Source organism: Triplophysa rosa, linkage group LG15, assembly GCF_024868665.1.
Source record: "Triplophysa rosa linkage group LG15, Trosa_1v2, whole genome shotgun sequence".
Lineage (NCBI taxonomy): Eukaryota > Metazoa > Chordata > Actinopteri > Cypriniformes > Nemacheilidae > Triplophysa > Triplophysa rosa.
Window position 1 is genome coordinate 24,808,018 of NC_079904.1, and position 22,279 is coordinate 24,830,296.

The following is a 22,279-nucleotide window of genomic DNA, read 5'->3' on the forward strand; positions in this document are numbered from 1 at the left end:
TCTCTCTCTCTCTCTCTCTCTCTCTCTCTCTCTCTCTCTCTCTCTCTCTCTCTCTCTCTCTCTCTCTCTCTCTCTCTCTCTCTCTCTCTCTCTCTCTCTCTCTCGTTCTCTCTCTCGTTCTCTCTCTCGTTCTCTCCCTTCACACTTCTGTGAAAGTGAAGTTCTAGTTTATTTCGGAGGTCTGCACATCTCATTAATATATGTTTCTGCTGTACATTTATAGATTAAAAGCAGCTCCTTACATTACAAAACTACTTACAAGAACACTAAAGAAGTTGGAAGGATTACAATGTAATGTGACTTATAATGTGAATATAAGTGTTGTCTTCATGAGGGATGTGTCAAGATCTCATGGTCACATTCGGATTTTTCCTGAATTGACTTACTAGATTTCTTGAATAAACTGTATTTGTTATTTATCATTTTGCGTGACCGTTTTTCACCCTCACAATTACACCGACAGTTCCCTTAAAGACTTCTATATGTAAACAACTGGGTTCTGTTCTGGTTGACCTCAAGTGTAGTTCACTCTGCTCAACATTCTGTTTAATATCATGTGTGGCTTTTTTTTATTCTTATTTTCTAATAATAATATCATTGATGTGTGTGTGATTGCAGGAGACCGACGTGTTGGAGATTTCTTCCATCAAGGATACAAGAAATGGGAGATATGCCAAAACACCAAAGGTAACGGAATAATGTGTTCCGTACTGGTGAAAGCTCTTTCTTTAGTTTGTGTTAACTCTCTGAATGGCTCAAAAGATGTCAAAATGAACAGACTTTATTGTCTATTATAAACAGTGTATGAATGTAAATATGTCCAGAAGACAAAAAGCAAAGCTTTTGTTTCTCGCCGGATATTCCAAGAAGATTTCACTTATCAAAACAATTTAAGAACGTATTACTGGAGTTCATGTGTTTGAGGATAAAAGAGAAAACACAAACCTTGTCATTGTGGAAAACTTATCAAAACCCTTTACAGTATACTGCAAAGAGCTGGACTGTGTGAGTATACAGCTGAGCGTTATATAGATCGTTCACTTTATACTTGTGAGGTGATATCATGGATATTGTGATGTTTCATTTTCATCAGATGGGTTTCATGACTTTATTCTAACATTTTCTCTGATTTAAACTCTGTTGGAATACTCTCTATTTCAATGAATGTGTGTGTCTGTTGTGTGTGAGAGTGTAAACTTGTAAGTAACTCTCTCAAGGTTTCTTGTGTGTGTGCGTGCGTGCGTGCGTGCGTGCGAACAACCGGCGAACATTAAACAAACGTTTAATAAAATAAACCAACAACAAAACGAAAGTAACGGGCCGACAGCTACCTCACGGCCAACTGCCGGCCACACAAACATAAATAAAACACAATGTCCAGGCCTGGTCCTCTCTCGTCGTACACTCCTGTCGCTCATCCTTTTATGCTTCCAATCTCCTCCGTTCCCTCACGGCTCTCGTCTCGCCTTCCTCGTTACAATCTGTTACAGAGAGTTCTCACAGTCACATGATATGCTGTGACACTAGAGACGACCCTGCACTTCTCTCTATACAATAGAGTCTTGTTTAAGTTTGTTCATTAAAATGACTAGAGCTCTCTTTGAATGGGTTATTAGATACCACAGAAGATGTGATTCCACTAAAAGAGATTGTCTTAATAATTTCACCTGCTTTTCAGGTCTGTCTCAGTAGGTGCTCTCTCTGGATTTCAGCAGCTTGTCACTCAGTTTTATGGTGTGGACGGTGTTTTAGGGATGTGATGGGTTAGGATCAGAGATAGGGTGGGGTGTTTATATGTGCTTTTCGGGTGTAACAGCTGTTTTATGGAGTTAAAATCCTTTATCATTTTCTATAATCAAATACCCTTTTAGCTTTAAGCTATTTATTATTGGAATGTCAGTGCAGACACTTATTTTTGTCTCTCTGTGAACATGCACTGTTAAGCTGCTTTGCAACAATGCACAAGTCTGAAAGAAATTAATTTGAAAAGAGTCAATCTTCCCATATTTTCTTAATATTCGAAAGGCGGCAAATATTGTGATCCTCAACTTTAAGGAACAGCTTTAAAGAACCATGCTAGCAAAGCCAGTCAGATCTGTGGCTCTTTTCTTTCAAAAACAAAACAGAACGGATGCCATGCTGATTCGGACAGTTGCCTGGATGGGAACACAGAGTTCTTCTAAACTTCATATTCAGTAAGACTTGCCTCAGTGGGTTTTGTGTTCCTCTCTCGGGTCGTGTTGTTTTCGGGACAGAGCTTCATTGTTAATGCCTGATTAACTACACAGATTTAAATTCCTGCTCTACATTCAGATACAAAAAATGGGCTCTTATACAAATATAAATACTTTCTTATGCCATTCATAATAATACAGTGTGTCTTTAAATACTAGCTTAACTGCACTTGTGTCAACATTAGATTTCTATCTTCTAAATGTATTTTTTTCCACAATTTTACAAGACCAGTAAGATTTGAGAGCATTAATTAAAAGTTGATTGTTGTAAATGGTTTTCCTTCCACACTTCCACAGACAGTATGAACTCAACAGCAATCCCACAATATTCATTCAGACTCATCCAGGTTTATTTTCTGAATCTTCTGACTTCTTTTAGCTGCTGTGAATATTTAGTGACAGAAACGTTTGTATAGAACCTGATGTCTTAAAGAATATGGACATCAGTTGCCTGGTGTGAAATGTGTTTGAAGCAGAGCAAGAAAACTCAAATAAGAGTAAGAAGAGTCATTTTAAACGTGATGCTGATGGTTAAGGTTACCTATAAAGTCATGTTTAATTTTCTATGCACTACAGAATTGTTCACAATAAACCCATAAACCTTTAATTATCCTTGTTAAAACACATCAGTGAATGGATGTTTATCTTCTTACGTGCAACATATCCATTAACATTTGTGCAATTGGATTTCGTTTAGTGTGTAAATATATATTAAATACGGTAAAGTGTATATATTGTTAAAAATAGTGTATACTTATTTCCAGTAATATCTCATTTATCATAAAAGTACCATTTGTGTTGTGATTTGTCTTTTTTACTTCATAACTTTTCTTTAATGTTTTTAAACCATAAACTTTTTTTAAAGCACATTTTAATATGGTCTTAGACTTTTTACTTTATATCTGGATGGACAAAAATGGTCCTTAAAATAAGAAAACCTCAATAAACTTGTTAGTAAAGTAAAATCTGGAGCCCATGAATGTAGTGAGATGTAATTTGGATGCAGAGAGTGTGGTGGAAGGTTGATCACTGGGAAACTGCACACAAAGCTCTTTGTGTCTTTTTGTTGTGTTAATAAAGCTGGAGGAACAGTTTGCTTTGCCAAAGAAACCCTGAACTGGGTGAAAAAAACTCAAAGCGAAGGAAGAATGTTTTTTGTTTAAAATATGTATTATTCATTTCTAACTTTGTTTCACTGGTTAGTTTGTGAGGTTAACATTAGTGTAAAATGCCTTATAACCCAAAGGCAGATGAAGCTGAATTTGTGCTATGCTCACACTTTAATCTTATTAGGTTCACCTGCTTCTCGTTGCATTGTGATTCTGTAAACATTTATTAAAAGAATGACTTCATCAATGTAGTTTTCACTACTATAAAAGACACATTTCCAGTCCTGATGATGATGCGTTTCTTTGTGTCTCTCAGGAAGTCAAGCTACGAGAACTTTTAGATGTGGGGAACCTGGATGGAAAGTTAGAGAACAGAATGCTGACAGTGGTTTTTGGTACTGACATGGTTAACATCACCTTCCTGAACTTTATGGCCTTTAGTGAAGAAGTAGCAAAGGTAAATAAACATCCATTCACAATCCAAACAAGTGTGTAACCTAAAAAACACACATACATGTGCTGTCCTCAACTCAAACTGATGCTGTGGCATCAGTGTAATTAGTGTCGTACTCTACCATCTGAAGTACAGAATCAGAAAGAGCTTTATTGCTCAGTGTGCTTGGACACACAAGGAATTTGTCTTAGTGACAGAAGCTTCCAGTGCACATACAGGTTGAAAAGTGACAAGGCACAGGTAACAAAACTTAAAAAAGAAATATGTGAGAGACAATAAACATTTGACAAAAAGGACAATAGACAGTATATTGTATATACAGATGTGCTATATTCAAATTATACTGTGTTATATACAAGTTATGCAGCTGAATGTGGATAGCTGAATATTATATCAATAACACATGTATAATAAATATGAGTATACTGTATAGTTGTGTATTGCATGCGTTTTTATTGCACAGTAGAACATTTAACTGTTCAAGAGGTAGATGGCCTGAGGGAAGAAACTTTTCCTTTGTCTGGCTGTTTTGGTGCTCTGTGCTCTGTAGCGCCGACCAGACGGCAGCAGTTCAAAGAGAAAGTGTGAGGGGTCCAGAGGGATTTTGCGAGTTCTTTTACTCACTCTGGATGAGTACAGTTCTTGTAGATTGGGGAGGGTTGTGCCAGTGATTCGGGTTGTGCCAGAGAGTCGATGTGAATGTCCCAGCCATGTCATTTTCACAGCACACATACACTTGCTGTTTTATTTTTCTGTTGTTTATAGCTTCCAAATGATTTCCTTGTAACTTAAAACTGGGAACTGAAATCTCAATGTGACTATTTGTCAGTATGAATATGTCTAAAGAATCTGTGAATACAAAAATATATGAGATAATCATAGATGTGAATGTCTATATCTAATGTCACATCAATCCGAACAAATGCTCCTGTTGTGTTAGATGTTGTTTTATTAAATGCCTGTTTTCTCTTGAAAAAATGTAAACTAAATACCGTTACTCTATATATGTTTGATATATGTTTTGCTGTGTGTTTGTAGGAGTGGACCGAGGAGCTTTTTAGTTTAGCTTCAAACCTGCTCGCTCAGAACATGTCCAGAGAATCCTGTCTGGAGAAAGTGTAAGTTCCTCCGCGATGAGCATCTGTTCAGTTCCACTAAGTCAGTGATGTTTCTGTCTTCACAGTCATTAAAGACGTCATTTACAAGAAATAGATTAAATCTAGGCTAGCACAAGTATTCTATTTTCTAAATTTTGCATGAGAATTTCATGTGGCTTTTCCTGTTTACACTCTTAAACCCTGAGAAACTCACCCAGCAACAATGCAAATGATTTCATGTCAGTCATATGTACAGTATCTCTCTGAATCTTTAAAGGGGTCATATGGCGTGACATATATACACATGTTTTTCTGTTTTTTGGTGTGTTATAAGTTGCCCATGCATGTATTAGACACGTAAACTCGTGTAACCACTCCCCCACAAATCTACGTCAGTTGGTGGTCTGATTTGACTAAGACCGCCCAAATGTATACGCAAGTAAGGTGGGCGTACCTGTCAGTACAATTGAAGAGGAACCTGATGTTCCAAATATGGTAAAGAGGCGTTACATTTCCCTCACACGCTTGCAGTATTCCACCAATCACTATGCACTGGTTAACTGGCCAATCACAGCACACCTCACTTTTCAGAGAAGCGGGGCAAAGAGGAGATACAAACAAGCATGGTATGTGGAAAATACAGCATTTTTAACCTTAAATCGTGTTTACACATTACATTACATCTAAAACAAACCATAATATTAGTTTTAGCCATGTCATATGACTCCTTTAACACACAAACGTGTGGCGTCTAATGTCATTTGAACACTTCACAGGTACACGAGATTGATGTTGCAGCTCACGCCCGAAGGCGGCGTTCCTGTGAGAAAGTGTGTACAAACCATCTGTTAAAATCCTTCAATCTGTTGACTGTATGAAATGTGTTGTCACTTCTACATGTGCACTTGTGTGTGTATGTGTTTTGTGCCTTTTAGTATCTTCCGCACGTTCTGTGCAGACAGAAAGCGAGTTGAAGGTGCTCTGGAAATCTGCAGCCTGCCGACAGGAAGAGTAAGAAACACTTTATTACTACAGGTTCTCATTAAACATGAAATGTCTTCACCATTCATTTACTTACAGGTTTTGGTATATTTCACATGACTTTTCCGCAGTCGGGCCAAACCATTCCATTTCTTGATGATCAGACCCAGTCGGTACGGCTATAATTTGGTTTTTCATTGGGTGTCTGATAGTCGTCACTGCTGGATTATTACTATCATTTCTGCTTTTAAAGCATTGATTTGTAAGGTGGGAAAGGTTCTTCAATTTCCTACTACTGTACTGTAGGTCAGTTACAAAAGACATATTCCTTGATGATAAAGCTTGTATCATTTGATCAACTCTATTATATGTCATCATATAACTCCAGTACATGATGTCTTCATTTGGTAGGTGTGTAGTCTCCTCATCTCTGCTGCTTTCTTGTTACTCTTAACTTGGTTAGAATACGTCTTCAGCACTTAAATCATTTAGGATCTGAAACCTAGTCTTAACAGTTAGGATTAATCACATGTATTCTTAAGTCTATATTGTTACTAAGCACTTTTGTCTTGTTTTTAGTAAAAACACTTCTTAAATATTCAATATACAATTACTTGACAAGAAAAGTGACCTAAGATATTTAGTCTTGTTTTATGAAAAATAATATAAGAATATACCATGCTACTGAAGAAACCCACTCTTAATCCTGTACTGTTAGAGAACTACAGACCGGTATCACTCCTCCCCTTCATTGCTAAAACTCTTGAACGGGTGGTATGTAACCAGCTCTCATCCTTTCTCACCCAGAACAACCTCCTAGACAGCAACCAGTCTGGCTTCAAGAGCGGCCATTCCACTGAGACTGCGCTGCTCTCAGTCATTGAAGCCTTGAGACTGGCAAGAGCCGCCTCTAACTCATCTGTACTTATCCTACTGGATCTGTCTGCTGCCTTTGACACTGTTAACCACCACATACTCCTGTCGACCCTCAAGGCTATGGGTGTCTGTGGAGTGGTGATACAATGGTTCAGATCTTACCTCACAGGTAGGTCATTTAGAGTATCCTGGAGAGGAGAGGTCCCAACATCTCGACACAGGGGTGCCTCATGGCTCAGTGCTTGGTCCGTTGCTATTTTCTATATATATATGACATCCCTAGGCTCTGTCATTCGGAAACATGGCTTTTCCTATCACTGCTATGCGGATGATACACAACTCCACCTGTCATTTCAGCCTGACGATCCGACTGTTTCTGCATGCATTTCAGCATGCCTAGCCGACATCTCGCTCTGGATGAACGACCATCACCTGCAGCTGAACCTTGCTAAAACAGAACTGCTTGTAATCCCGGCCGACACAAAGAGTCATCACAACTTCTCCATTCAACTGGGCTCATCAACCATCACATCTTCCAGAACGGCCAGAAACCTGGGAGTGGTGATCGACGATCGGCTTAACTTCACTGATCATGTTGCCAGCACCACCTGGTCCTTTAGATTCATCCTCTACAACAGGGGTCACCAACTAGCGGACTCCGGTCCGTGAGATGCGTCCGTCCGGACTTCAAAGCCTTTTGACATAATAAATAAATGAACGCCTGACATTATTTTGTAATGCAATCAAATTTATACCAGGCACATCAAGGTCCGCTCAGTTGCAGTTTGGGTCCTACGGCACCACGGACAGTTAACATATGCGCACTGTTGCTACGTTCAGACGTCGATGAGTGAAGAGAGCCGAGACAGACTCGCTGCACAGCGCACAGACGTAGCTCTCAGTGACTGAAAAACAATGTCCTTTTCAAAAGTTAGAAAAGTTGACGATGAAAACGTCTTGGTTACGGATGTAACCTCGGTTCCCTGATGGAGGGAACGACACGTTGTGTCGAACCGACAGAATGGGTTTGTCTTGAGAACCTATCATCTTCTGAGTATTTAGAAAAGGCCAATGAAAATTGGCGAATGAAATTTGCATGCCGGGCTCCTCCCCGGATGTCCGGGTATAAGAGGGAAGCCGGCGTGCTCATTCATTCACCTTTGGTCTGAGGAGCCTAAAGCATCCTCCCCTGACCGCTGGGGTGGGCGGCCAGTGTTGTGGCATGAGGGACACAACGTCTCGTTCCCTCCATCAGGGAACCGAGGTTACATCCGTAACCAAGACGTTCCCTTTCTGTCGGTCTCTCGACGTTGTGTCGAACCGACAGAATGGGGTTCCTATGGAAAACGCCACAGCACTGAGCCGCGTCACAATCTCTGCGGAGCGACGTTGACTGGCCTGGGCGAGTCAGACGAACACGCTAACGCGAAATTATGACCTTCCAGTGGAGAGGAAGGGGGACCCAGAGCTTTCCACAAAAAGTTGGGAAGCCCCCTAACGCCGGCCGTCACGGGCGGAGGCCTGATTCTCTAAATGGCGAGAAGCCGCCCGGCACCGTACGGGCCACTGGGTAAGCATTATTCCCCCCGGGGGGGGAAAACGGCTGCAGAGGCCACTACCTACCGTAGGGAGGAATTAGTGGAGACACCACATGGTCTCACCATCAGGGGAGAACTCATGGGAGGAATGTGCGGACTGCAGGAGTTAACCGCAAGGTGGGAGTCCACCTGGGGAGGTCATGGGTTGCCAAGGTGGGAACCATTCATGAGGATACATCAGACGGAACAGCCCACGGAGGGGGGGTTACCACGTCTGGAGCACTAGGTCCGGTTAGAGCTATGTGGGAGATAACTCAACTGTTCCCCGGCCTAAGGGGGCAGGGCTGCTCTGCCCAGCCTGTCCCCTGGAAGGGTGCTTAGTGATGGATGGAATGCCTGTTCTTTACCCGAGGGGAAAGAAGTGAGGCGGGATCGCCACTGCTCCCCCCGGAGGGGGAAGGGCTTCCGCAGGCGTATGCCCTACCGGCTGCCGGTCCCACACCTTGCCAGGATGCGGGCTGACACCGGTTCCGCGCGTAGGTATTAGAACCTCACGGAGTTGTTAGGCATAGCCCAACCCGCAGCTCTGCAGATGTCTGCCAGAGAGGCGCCCTGAGCCAGTGCCCATGAGGGGTGTGCTTCACTCCCAACGGGCAGGGGCGAATAGAGATCGGTATGCCCTAACGAGGGCATCCCCGATCCAGTGCGCCAGCCTCTGTTTGGAGACAGCCCTCCCTTCTGCTGACCTCCGAAACAGACAAAGAGCTGCTCAGAGCTTCTGGGCTCTGCGTGCGGTCCAAGTAGAGGCGCCGTGCGCGTACTGGACACAACACGGATAGGTTGGGTCTTCCTCCCCGGTGGGGAGCGCCTGCAGGTTCACCACCTGGTCTCTCGGGAGAGTGGTGGGAACCTTGGGCACGTAGCCGGGGCGGGGTCTCAAGATAACGTGAGAATCCCGGCCCCGAGTTCTAGGCAATCTGTGGACACGGAGGGTGCTTGTAGATCCCCTACCCTCTTGGAGGTGAGCGCCATGCGGAAAGCCGTCTTTATCAAGACTGAGAAAGAGCGGCAACCCCGAGAGGCTCGAAGGGGGCGGGGCCTCTTGAGGCCCGCCACCTAGGTCGCAAGAGGGTACGGAGCGCGGGTAAGGTGGTCACCCTCTCGCGCCCCTTAGGAACCTAATGACCAGGTCGTGCTGTCCCAGAGGCTACCCAGCACTTGGGTCATGATGAGCGGCCGTAGCGGCTACATACATTCCCAGTGTGGAGGGGGAGAGGTTACTCCCCCGTCTCTCTTGAGGACGGGACAGCTCGTACCCGACCGAGCAACTCCGCGGGTCTTCTCGCCGAGAAGAGCACCAGGACGAGAAGAGGCGCCACCTATGGGCGTATAGCCGCCCAGTGGCCGAAGCCCTAGCCTGAGTGACGTCCCAACCGGACCGGGGGTGGGTCACTCAGGATCTCCTCGTCCCGTCCAGACATGGAGACCAGGTTTTGCCTGGGATGCCGTAACGTGCCCCTTCCCCTGGGGAAGCTGTCCGCCAGGGGGAGCGGCCAGGGGGGAGTTGTTGTCAGAGCCTCAGCTCCGAGAACCAAGTCCTGGTTAGGCCGAAGGGGCGTAACTAGTACCACTTGATGCTCCTCTTCCCTGGCCTTGCACAGGCCCTGTGCAATGAGGCTCACTGGGGGGAAGCGTACTTCCGCTTGTCCCGCGGCCAGCTGTGTGCAAGGGCATCCATGCCGAGGGTACCTCGGACAGGGAGTACCAAAGCGGACAATGGGTGGAGTCCGGGGAGGCAACAGGACCACCTGTGCCTGGCCAAACTGCCCCCAAATGAGCCGGCTGCGCGGGGAGGGAGTCGCCACTCTCCGCGAGGCATCAACTGACGAGAGAGCACATCGGCTGTCTGGTTCAGGACGCCTGGGATGTGTGTGGCTCGCAGGGAGCTGATCACCTGCTGACTCCCGAGGAGGAGGCATCGGGCGAGTCATGTTAGCTGCTGTGAGTGAAAGAATACGCCACAGCAGCTGTGCTGTCCGACAGGACCAGCATGTGCTTCCCTGCACGAGAGGTAGTAGCCTCCTCAATGCAAGTAGCACAACCAACAACTCTAGGCAGTTGAATGCCAAAGCAGGCGGGGCCCGTCCACCGCCCCGATACTGCTTGCCCATTGCACACGGCACCCCAACCTTGCAGGGAGGCATCCCAAAGGGGACCCCTGTCCGCAAGAAGGTCATGGAGACCAGGGGGTTAGGGTGTGTTGGCAGAAAAGCGTGTGACCATACGCCTGCTGCCGGTGTGCCACGCTCTCCAAGGAACTTGACTCTGCAGTCAGTGTTGGAGCGGTCGTATGTGCATCGACCCGAGGGGGACCACCCCCGCCGAGGATGCCATGTATCCCAGGAGCCTCTTGTTACAGGGGGACCGCTGACTCTCTGATGTTCAGGCAGTTCAACACTGACCGGGCGCGCTAGTCAGTCGCGCTGCCTCAGGGAGGCCGCGAGGGTGCGGGCTTCCTCGTCGCGGGTCTCGCGCCCCCCCCCGGGGGGTGAGCGGGGCCGCTCGTGAGGACAGAGTCGAGTTCCATACGGAGAAAGAGGATGCTCTGCACCGGGGAGAGCTTGCTCTTTTCTCAGTTGACCTGTAGCCCCACCGATCTAGGTGCCGGAGCACCAGGTCCCTGTGTGTACACAACAGATCTCGAGAGTGTGCCAAAACTTGAGCCAGTCGTCGAGATAGTTAGTACCCGCACACCTCCTTCCCACGGCCTTCGTAAAGACTCGTGGAGACAGGAACAGACCGAAGGGGAGGACCCTGTACTGATATGCCCGTCCCTCGAACGCGAACCGTCGGAACGGCCGATGTCGAAGGAGGATCGAGACATGAAAGTACGCGTCCTTTAGGTCGATTGCCATGAACCAGTCCTGACGCCTGACAGATGCCAGGATGCGCTTCTGCGTGACCAACCTGAAAGGCAGCTTGTGTAGGTGCCTGTTCAGAACACGCAGATCCAAGATAGGGCGCAACCCTCCGCCTTTCTTGGGGACAATGAAGTACGGGCTGTAGAACCCGCTGAACATCTCGGCCGGTGGGTTGGGCTCGATCGCTCCCTTCACCAGAAGGGAGGCGACCTCCGCCCGAAGTACGGGGGCATCTCTGCCTTTGACTGAGGTAAAAAGGACGCCCCGGAACTTGGGCGGACGTGTAGCGAACTGAATCGCGTAGCCGAGACGGATCGTCTTCCTCAGCCAGCCTGACAGTCTGGGAAGCTGAGACCAGGCTCCCAGAACAGTGACAGGGGGACTAGAGGTTTTATCTGCTTCATCGCCCCCCCGGGGGGTGGTTCGATGGCTAGCAGTATGGATTCCTTGCCGGGGGAGGTCCCCCGGGGAGGAGATCGGCTCTGCCGTTTTTCCTGCCTGGCGACTGCGCAGCTCAACGCACTGTCTGACTGAGAGTGCTGAGGGCTGGTGTTTATACTCGACATTGCGCTTTGCCATGACGCAACGTCGAGTTTGCCGTTCACCGTCGTGCAGAGGGTGAGAGCGGCTGTGGTAACCCAGAGAGACAGGAAACTCTCCTTTCTTGAGAGTAAGTGGGCGCCAGCCCCCCGGAGGGGCCAGCAGATGGAGAGACGGGGCAGGATCCGTCCTTATCCGACTTCCCAGCGATGTGGCTGGGGTCGGGCCCAATGTAGCCTCAATCCCCTTGAGGTGTTCCCATGACAGCCGCTGCGCCGCGGCTGCTGATGGGACGATGGTCTCCTCTTCGCTGTCTCCTCCAGGGGGGGCGCCAGAGCTGGAGGGCGTTGAAGAGGACCAGGGCTGCTGGGAAGCAGACAGTGCATGGGACTCGACGGCCGAGGCGGCCGAGTTGCGGCACGGAGGACTGCTTCTTACTGTCGAGAACCCTCCGGGGAGGCCGCGTGCCTGGCAGGAGCCATAGCGTGGAGAGAGGAGGCAGCTTGGTCCGCCGTAATGTAAGCTCTCGACACCAGAGATGCCGAGACACCACATGCTTTGGACGGGAGTCTAGGTCGAGCCCCCCCAGGTGGCCGCCACCTACGGGCACGAGTGCACTGCGGCGGCATACTCCACCTGGGGGACACCGACGTATCCTCCAGCTGTCTCAACCTCGAGGGAAGAGAGGGTGACAGAACTTTGTTTGACGTGAAACGTGCCGGGAAGGGGCGTTCCAGGTCTTACAAAGTTCCTCATGCACTTCCGGTAAACACGGCACTGGGGGCGGGCGCGGCTTGGAGCCGCGCTCAAACCCGAGGTGCCATGTAGCCAGCCGCGAGCGCCGGGAGAGGCAGTGCGGGCACTGCAACCCAACACTCACGGCAGCCCGGGAAAGCATGGCCGACATCTCGACATCCGCTTTTTCCTGGGCTCGACCCCCCGAGGGAGGGAGCCCAAGGAATCGTAGGAGTCGGATGGCAGTACGTCATCCCCCGATGCTGCAAAAGACCTCTCATCATCACGCATCATGTCCGAATACGTGATTGAGGAATAAGACGGCGGACCGTCTTTTTTGGGGAACGGTCAGACGAGCGAGACGAGGTATGAACGGTCCGTGAGCCGTGGCTGGCGGATTATCGCTCACAGTAATCCTCATATCACCCTCGCTGCTTGCCATAGCGGACGGCAGGGCCGTAGTCCTGCCGCCACGGAACGGGGAGCAAACGAGGTGGTGGCTGAGTCCCGTGGGAACACAGCCACCTGTGACGCAACGTCTGAATCGTCATCGCCCGCAGTGCGGGCAGGACGTATCCACAACGTCTGCCCCAGCGTACTGGAAGCAGGCATTGTGTCCGTCCCCCTCCTCGATGAGTGTGTTGCACCCATGAGAACAGCGGGACAAGCCACGCTGGAGAAATTTGCTCTTTTAGAAAAGGAAATTTGCTCGAACACCTCCGGAACTGCTGAGACGCCCAGGGGAGAGTCACTGCAGGAAGGGACCGTCCGCTGTCCACGTCGTAGATTCCAGCAGAAAGAATGATCACCCAGATCGTAGAGAAGCTCACCAGATGCGTAGGCTCTGAAGAACAAAAGGTGAATGAATGAGCACGCCGGCTTCCCTCTTATACCCGGACATCCGGGGAGGAGCCCGGCATGCACATTTCATTCGCCAATTTTCATTGGCCTTTTCTAAATACTCAGAAGATGATAGGTTCTCAAGACAAACCCATTCTGTCGGTTCGACACAACGTCGAGAGACCGACAGAAAGGAACCATGTTTTCCGAGATGAATGGGTCGAGAGATTTACATTTATTCTTCCTGCATCGACATGCACGAGACGGGTTTGTCTCATTTGTTCGGAGTCTGTTGCGGTTGTCAAAAGTAGAAACCTTAAACTGAAATGAATGTATTCAGTGCAGGTTTAGAGATTAGGGCATTTTGCACATTTTCCTTCATTATATTGTTGTCAGACATTGTTATGCCATCGTATAGATATGACAAACAATCTATTCATATTTTTAGATATTTAATTGTCCAGACCTCGGCTGGTAAGGAGGGTTCATTTACTGGACCTCAAGCAATTTTAGCTGAAGACTCCTGCTCTACAATATTAGGAAAATTAGACCTTTCCTATCCGAGCATGCTATGCAAGTCCTAGTCCAGGCTCTTGTTCTGTCCAGACTGGACTACTGCAATGCGCTACTGGCTGGACTTCCAGCTTTCACAACCAAACCTCTACAGATGATCCAGAATGCGGTGGCAAGAGTGGTCTTCAATGAACCGAAGAGACCGCACGTCACTCCTCTCTTCACTAAGTTACTAAGAGTAAGTCGCTTTGGATAAAAGCATCTGCTAAATGACTAAATGTAATGTAAATGTAAGAATTAAGTAAGTTTATGGTCAAAACAAGCAAAAAATTTGCCTATTTGAATTTAGTTTGACCCTTTTCCTCAAGTACCTAATTTAAGATTATTTTCCTCACCCATTGGCAGATTTTTTGCTTGTTTTGACCATACACTTACTTAATTCTTATATTTTTCTCCTTGAAAAGAGACTAAATATCTTTAAAGTGCAACTTGATTTAAGAATGTTTAGATATTTGTACTACAAAACAAGACAAAGACACTTAGTAAGAATGTCATTTTTTGCAGTGTAGAAATAAGTGTAATGTTACATCATTCTTACATTTTTGACACACTTAAGACTAAAAGTTTACTCAAAGTGGCTTTATGCATGCGGCCCCAGATCTGTGTTTACTTCTCTCAAATAACCGGCAACAGACATGTGAACAGACGTCACGACACGCATTCGACCGACTGACAACAGCCATGCGCAACCGAGCTTAAGTATAGCTGTAACCGTTCCTTATCGTTCTTAGAAGCGTCTGACCCGACGGTGGAAAAGCATCTATTACAGTTTCACAACTCTAAACAGAATTTCACATCTCAACTCAATTTCAGTGTTAAAATTAAATGTTTATGCTGAATCGGTGTTAATATAAACATAAGACCCAACACTTTTAAACTAAAGTACTTCTTTCTTGACTCCAGGCACTTGACCTGTTTGATGGTTTCGACATTGTGTGTATTGAGTTGTTTCTGAATGTTGACTGTTATTGTACAAACCAAATCACTGTAAACTCATAGAATCACACCTAGTGTAGGTTTTATTTCAGTTCTTACGTTGCAAATAATCCGACATGATATCAGTTTTCAGTGTATTCAGTTCAGTACACTGCTGTTCTTCCCTACAGAATGACTCGGTTTCTCAAGATCAGTTTACACCTGACATATTTCGACATCTTCTCAACAGTATATGTCCACGAAACGACATTGACACAATCTTCTCAGAAATGTAAGTTCATTGACAAACATTGAAACTGCGAGTGTAACGTGTTTAACTTGAATTAACTTGTAGACATTAGGTTTTAAAGAAGACAGAATCTTTCAATCACTTTCATTGCATTTTAATGTAGTAGACGAAACGTTACATGGATGTGTGACAAGGATTGTTTAATTTTTTTAGTTTATTCTGTTATCTCAACTCCCCTTTTCAAAGCCACATATCTTTAAGTATACAAGGACCGTTCACATAGACTAGATTGAAGGTCTAGTCAAGATTGAAGACAATAATAAATCATGTGCCATACAGTACGGATCAAATCATGAGTACGGACAGAAAGGCCTGATCTAAACTTCTGGTGTTTATTTGTCTGTATGTTAATGTTCTTGTTAATGTTGTAACACGCAGTGGTGCCAAAAGCCGGCCGTATCTCACAGTTGAGCAGTTGAGAGATTTCCTCAACAACAAACAGAGGGACCCTCGACTAAATGAGATCCTGTATCCGCCCCTCAAAGCCGAGCAAGTGCAGGCATTGGTGGAGAAATATGAGCCTGACAGCATGCTTTCACAAAGAGGTCTGTGTGTTCTCCTGATGTCCAAAAGTTCTTCATCTAGAATCTGACTGAACACGTCAAGTGATAAGGTTTATAAAGGCTCATGTGATGTTAAACAGGACAAAAAAAAGGAAAAATGAAACAGCTCGTGTAGAGAATATGAGCCATTTAAGAGTGAACGAGCAAAAATAAATGAAAAGCTCCTGTGAAGGTTTGTAAAGTGTGATGTAGTTGTACGCATGCAACCGCGCCATATGAAGGGAGTGGAAGTTGTCACGGCTGTTGCCATAGAGACAGAATTTAGATTTGTGCTTCAGTGGGGTGCTTGGATGGAATGCTGCCTGCCGTACTTCCCACACACACACACACACACACACACACACACGCACAACACACAGACTCACTCTCACACAGACGGGCATCATCCACTCATTCTGAAATGAAAATGCATTTATTCTCTCAAAACATTAAACAGGTAAGAACTCCAGAACTCTGAGCAGTCACAGTTTTTAATGGAAAGTTTATTAATAGACTGTATTTATATATAACTTTGTATTGGCACCTATTGCACTATTGCTCCTGTATGACATATCGCTTATTGCTCCTTAAACTCTTTGTAAGTCGCTTTGGATAAAAGCGTCTGCTAAATGACTAAATGTAAATGTATTTAATGAAATCTTCCTTTATGGGTTTAAAGAGGTGAGATGAGAGGCGACGTTGAGGTGTCCGAGAGGAATGTGCGGTAAAGGAGTTGTAGGAGTCTACTGAGGGCACGACGGCTTTAATTATTGTCTAGTGGTCAGACAGCCTGCAGGGATCTTCCATACATTAAACTCTCTCTCTCACAAACTCTGTCATCGTTTTCTCTTCACATGAGCTGATCTGTGGATGTCTATGGCGTTAGGGTTGGGTGGTGTGAAAGTTTACTGTAGCTAAATTCCACATGTATTATGTAGAGAACACCTCACACACACTTCAAGTGTTTTCTGACTTCAGTGGTCAGCTGCTCGTCCTCACATCAGTGAAACAAACGTTTCTGTCAAACACTTTCTGTGAACTCTGTTTTCATGCAGTAGTCACAGGTCAGTAACACGGAGCGGTTTCTGTTGATACAGGACAGATCTCTGTTGAGGGATTCGCCAGATATCTGAGCGGAGAGGAGAACAGCATCATACCTCCAGAGAAACTGGACCAGAGTGAAGACATGACCCTCCCGCTCTCGCATTACTTCATTAACTCCTCGCACAACACCTACCTCACAGGTCAGCCAATCAGCTGCCTCAAACCACACCTACCTGCGTCACATGCGTGTTCTGACCTCAGCAGTATGTTAACGCTGTGCGTGTGATTTACGCAGCGGGTCAGTTGGCTGGAAACTCATCGGTGGAGATGTACCGTCAGGTCCTGTTGTCTGGCTGTCGATGTATTGAGCTGGACTGTTGGAAGGGCCGGACGGCCGATGAAGAACCCATCATCACACATGGCTTTACAATGACATCTGAGATCCCCTTCAAGGTGCTGCAGGAGGAATTTCTGGAGAATCTCTGGCCTCTTTGATAAATTAGCTCTTCTTTCATTGAGAAATGTTTCTTTCAAGGTCTAATTTCAGATTTATTTCAAACAATACATCCAGTGTCTGTCAATCCCAAACCACTTCCATATTTCTATCTATATTATATATATTACGTTGTTATATTTTGATGTTTCTTGATAGCCTAATGTATGAACACTGAGTGTCGTTTCTGTAGACTCAAATGTTTGTCATGTTTTCAGGATGTGATAGAAGCCATCGCGGAGAGTGCCTTTAAAACCTCACCGTTTCCCATCATTCTGTCTTTTGAGAATCATGTGGATTCGTAAGCTTTGATTCTTCTTTTTACACTTTAGTCTCAGAAGTTGTTGTCTTGTTCACTGAGACACAGGTAATCTTTTTTTTAATGTAACAGTCCGATTAGCACTCTAGACATTTATTTTATTGCAGCTAGTAATGTAAATCTCATAGTATTACTGTACCTTTTTCATGTATTTCATAATTGTCCTGTTTTTACATCATTTTATTACAGTTTATTTATGGCTGTACTGTTGTGTGCTATATGTTTTGTCTGAACCGGCTTTGCAACATTGCAAAATTGTAACGCGTGTGTGTAACGTTATCTATTTGTCTCACAGTCTCAAACAGCAGGCAAAAATGGCTGAGTATTGCAGATCAATATTTGGTGATGCTCTGTTCACAGAAGTGCTTGAGAAATATGCTGTGAGTGTAGACGACACACTCTCACGCACACTCTCTAACACTCACTCAAGTACACTCACTCTCTAACACACACACAAACACTCACGCACACACACACTCACACTCTCTAACACTCACACAAACACTCACGCACACACACACACACACACACACACACACACACACACACACACACACTCACACTCTCTAACACTCACGCACACGGTCTAACACGCTCTAACACTCACTCACACTCTTTAACACTATCTAACACTCACGCACACACATACACTCTCTAACACTCACGCACACTCTTTAACACTGTCTAACACTCACGCACACACACACACACACACTCTCTAACACTCACGCACACTCTTTAACACTGTCTAACACTCACGCACACACACACACTCTCACTCTCTAACACTCACGCTCACTCTTTAACACTGTCTAACACTCACGCACACACACACACTCACACTCTCTAACACTCACGCACACTCTTTAACACTGTCTAACACTCACGCACACACACACACACACACTCTCTCTAACACTCACGCACACACACACACACACACACTCTCTAACACTCACGCACACTCTCTAACACTCTCTAACACTCACGCACACACACACACTCTCTAACACTCACGCACACACTCACACTCTCTAACACTCACGCACACTCTTTAACACTGTCTAACACTCACGCACACACACACACACTCTCACACTCACGCACACACTCACACTCTCTAACACTCACGCACACTCTTTAACACTGTCTAACACTCACGCACACACACACACACTCTCACTCTCTAACACTCACGCACACACACTCACACTCTCACACACACACACACACACACACACTCTCTAACACTCACGCACACACTCACACTCTCTAACACTCACGCACACTCTTTAACACTGTCTAACACTCACGCACACACACACACACTCTATAACACTCTCTAACACTCACGCACACTGTCTAACACTCGTGCACACACACTCACACTCTTTAACACTCTCTAACACTCACGCACACACACACTCTCTAACACTCACGCACACTCTTTAACACTCACGCACACTCTCTAACACTCACTCACACACACACACTCCCACTCTCACACGGAAGCTGCCACTCTTACATGTGTCATATCTATGTACTGTGTATGCGTGTTGTTGAAGGTGTTTATGGTGGATATGTGTGGTGTTTACTTGTGTTCAGATGGAGGCCGGCGTTCCACTGCCCAGCCCCGCTCACCTGATGGGTAAAATCCTTATCAAGAACAAAAAGAATTCACATAAAGCCGACGGAAGCACAAAGAAGAAACTCTCCGAGCAGACGTCCAACACGTACAGCGACACATCCAGCACATACGAGCCCTCATCACCCGGCGCAGGTGTGCAGAACACATTCACCAACAGCGTATTCCACACCCACAGGACAACACAGCTCTCAATTTAAGAAATGTCTCTCCACAAGCATTTCTCTTGTTAACTTAAGAAAAAGTTGGCAAGTGCCTCAGGTAGCACAGTCAGGAATCATCGACACACACAAACGCACACACACATCATTATAAATGTGTGCAGTGTGACGCTGCCCCCTGTTGTCCAGTCAGCTTCAGCACATTACATTGAGTCTCAGGATAACTCTTTCATTCATGGAGATAAAATGAGAGCAGTTTGTTAACACAAACACAGGTGAATGACGTAATCGTGGTCCACATGAAGTGTGTTTGATGTTTCAGGGTCCACACATCAGGATTCACCTGACAGCGTTCATGCAGGCGTGATGCACACCGAGGGAAATGTTCAGAGAATTCAGTCCATGGATAAAACATGTGATGAGAAAGGTTTGTCATTTAAAAGGAACAGTGGGGTAAAATCTACCGTGCTCTTTGAACATAATGTGAGCGTATGTGCCATGTTTTCCAGAAGATCCAGATGCAGAGAGTGACGACAACGACGAAAGTAAAAAACCCAACGATGAGGTAAGTTTGTTTGTACATTTGACTGTTTAAATCTGTGGCTTAAATTGTATTACTTGAAATATATATGAATGTTTTACCCCATCAATCACAATAAAACAATATAATATCCAATGTCATTCAATATCACTGTGATTTTGACCAAGACAGCCCTGACCTGAACTACAAGCCAAACCATAAGTTCCAGAATACTGCTCAAATAGTGATGTTCTAGTGTAGTACGCCTGCCTCAAAGTCATCTGAGGATGAGTGACAGAAACTCATGTGAGGTCATCTAGTGGTCATTGAGTGTATTACAGCAGCAGCTCTTTACACTGTTTCTGCTGTCTGTAGGGGATGGCTGTAAATGAAGTCTTTGCCACAGAGGAGATGTCCAACTTAGTCAACTACATTCAGCCTGTCAAATTCACCTCCTTTGAGACATGTAAAAGTAAGTCACCCTGTTCTCAGAATATGTTCAACAACATGACATCATCATGTGTAATGAGCTTTCAGAGATCGTGACCTTGGAATGAAAGGGTTCTATTGGACATTTTCACAAAACTGAGTTATTCATGTATTCTTTCTTACTCTGTGACAACTTATTTACATTTTGTGGTGTTTTTTTCTTTACATCGTGGGACTTTTTTTAGAAAACAAAGTGTCAACTGGATCGCAAAAACTTTGCAACTCATTATCTCAAAACTGCTGAGAATGCAGATAGAACTTTAGCATTCTGCTGTTCACGGATGAGCAAGTTCTGGAGCAGTTCATGTGTTGTGCAGTGCTTCTTCACCACTTTGTGTAAAATCAATCATGTTTCACATTATGGCTAACAAACACTGTGACATCACGTGAAGTGAGAGCCGAGACAAATCTGTTTGTTCTCAATGGGCAACATTTCTGATGAGTGCTTACATTGCATTAATCTAAACATTTGTATCAGAGTATGTGCAATCTCTGGGATCGAACCCATGATCTAACTAATGACAACAATGAACAATGACCGACACAGGACAATGAAACATGAGGGTATTATATAGGGAAAACAAACGAGGGATAACGACACGGGGCAGGTGTGGGTAATCAAACACTCAGGGAAAGATAACAAGGAAACGAGAGGAGCAGGGCTAATGACGAGACACGAGAAAACACATGAGAAGTAAAAACAAACAACTCATGGTTTTCTCACATAAAACCTAAGGACTCTGCCCCGATCCCGCCACACGACTAGAATTTCATAAACAAGACGGTGGGACCGTGACATTTTATATATACACTCACATTTTTAATCAATTTTATTGCTGTTTTATTGTTTCTTAAAATCTAAAGTTGTATTTGTGATCTTAAATCATTAGCATTTTAAAGATACGTCTTATTTCTCTTTGTCAATCATTTTATGTAAAGCACTTTGAATTGCCCTTGTGTATGAAATGTGCTATATAAATAAACTTGCCTTGCCTTCAGTGTACACTGGCACATAGATCAGCACACGTGACAGTAAACATTATGATTTCACAGGACTGTGTGTTCTGTTTGTTTTCTGTGCAGAAATGAATCGGAGTTACGAAATGTCATCGTTCGTGGAGACCAAAGCCCTGGAGCTGCTCAAGGAATCGCCTGTGGAGTTTGTCGACTATCTTTTTTATTGCCCTTCCACTGGCCGTAAACTTTTCCATGTAAACCTTTGATGGCAAAGGTTAGGAATGTTATGATTCACTGTGAGCCGATTGATAATCGATTAAATTATATAATATATTTGTGACGTTTCAAGTCGGTTGATATGTAAAATGAATCGCAATACATGTTTTGAACAGCAGGGGCCGCTGTGTTTAATGCAATCTTGGTAAACGTGGAAATGCTGATAAAGTTAGGAAAAGCACAGTCTTATAGGTTGTTTATATTAAAGAGACTGTTGTATTATGAATTTTTTTATGTGATTTGGAATTTGTTTTAAAATTGCAATTTAGTTTTGTTATTTGACGCAAAATATATTTTTATTTTATAAAGAAATGTGCAGCATTTGAGAAATAATAAAAGAGCAGTTGTTCATTTCTAATTTGTAAAACAAATAGTGAAAAATCGTATCGTGAGACCAGAATCGTGAGTTGAGTGAATCGTTACATCCCTACTAAAGGCTCATTTTGTCTGTCCAGGATTCTTAACTCATTTGCACAGGTATAATAAAGTACAGTTGAGCAGAATTTATCCCAAAGGAACTCGAGTGGATTCCTCGAACTACATGCCTCAGCTCTTCTGGAACGCTGGATGTCAGCTGGTGGCTCTGAACTTTCAGACGATGGGTGCGATGAGTTCTCGTTTGTGTTGAATGTTGATTTATAGTGTCAACACATGTCATGACGTGTATCTGAACACAATACAAGCAGTGTATACAGACAGATATACAATCC

At 45.0% G+C, this 22,279-nt stretch overlaps 1 protein-coding gene across 4 annotated transcripts in view; it reads left to right on the plus strand.

The window, feature by feature from the left end:
• Positions 1–22,279, plus strand: part of LOC130565581 (1-phosphatidylinositol 4,5-bisphosphate phosphodiesterase beta-1-like) — a 52,820-nt gene that overhangs the window by 21,113 nt on the left and 9,428 nt on the right. For 2 of the 4 annotated variants that reach the window (XM_057352423.1, XM_057352424.1), the window contains exons 3-19: positions 619–687; positions 3,660–3,800; positions 4,836–4,915; positions 5,671–5,724; positions 5,830–5,905; positions 15,005–15,105; positions 15,502–15,668; positions 16,763–16,909; positions 17,005–17,162; positions 17,421–17,503; positions 17,817–17,901; positions 19,127–19,301; positions 19,650–19,754; positions 19,837–19,892; positions 20,223–20,319; positions 21,420–21,504; positions 22,047–22,171. In XM_057352423.1, the coding sequence (XP_057208406.1) occupies positions 619–687; positions 3,660–3,800; positions 4,836–4,915; positions 5,671–5,724; positions 5,830–5,905; positions 15,005–15,105; positions 15,502–15,668; positions 16,763–16,909; positions 17,005–17,162; positions 17,421–17,503; positions 17,817–17,901; positions 19,127–19,301; positions 19,650–19,754; positions 19,837–19,892; positions 20,223–20,319; positions 21,420–21,504; positions 22,047–22,171 (1,804 nt within the window). Of the gene's footprint in view, positions 1–618; positions 688–3,659; positions 3,801–4,835; positions 4,916–5,670; positions 5,725–5,829; positions 5,906–13,475; positions 14,077–15,004; positions 15,106–15,501; positions 15,669–16,762; positions 16,910–17,004; positions 17,163–17,420; positions 17,504–17,816; positions 17,902–19,126; positions 19,302–19,649; positions 19,755–19,836; positions 19,893–20,222; positions 20,320–21,419; positions 21,505–22,046; positions 22,172–22,279 lie in introns of those variants that run through there. The other 2 variants (XM_057352425.1, XM_057352427.1) reach the window with 2 other exon arrangements.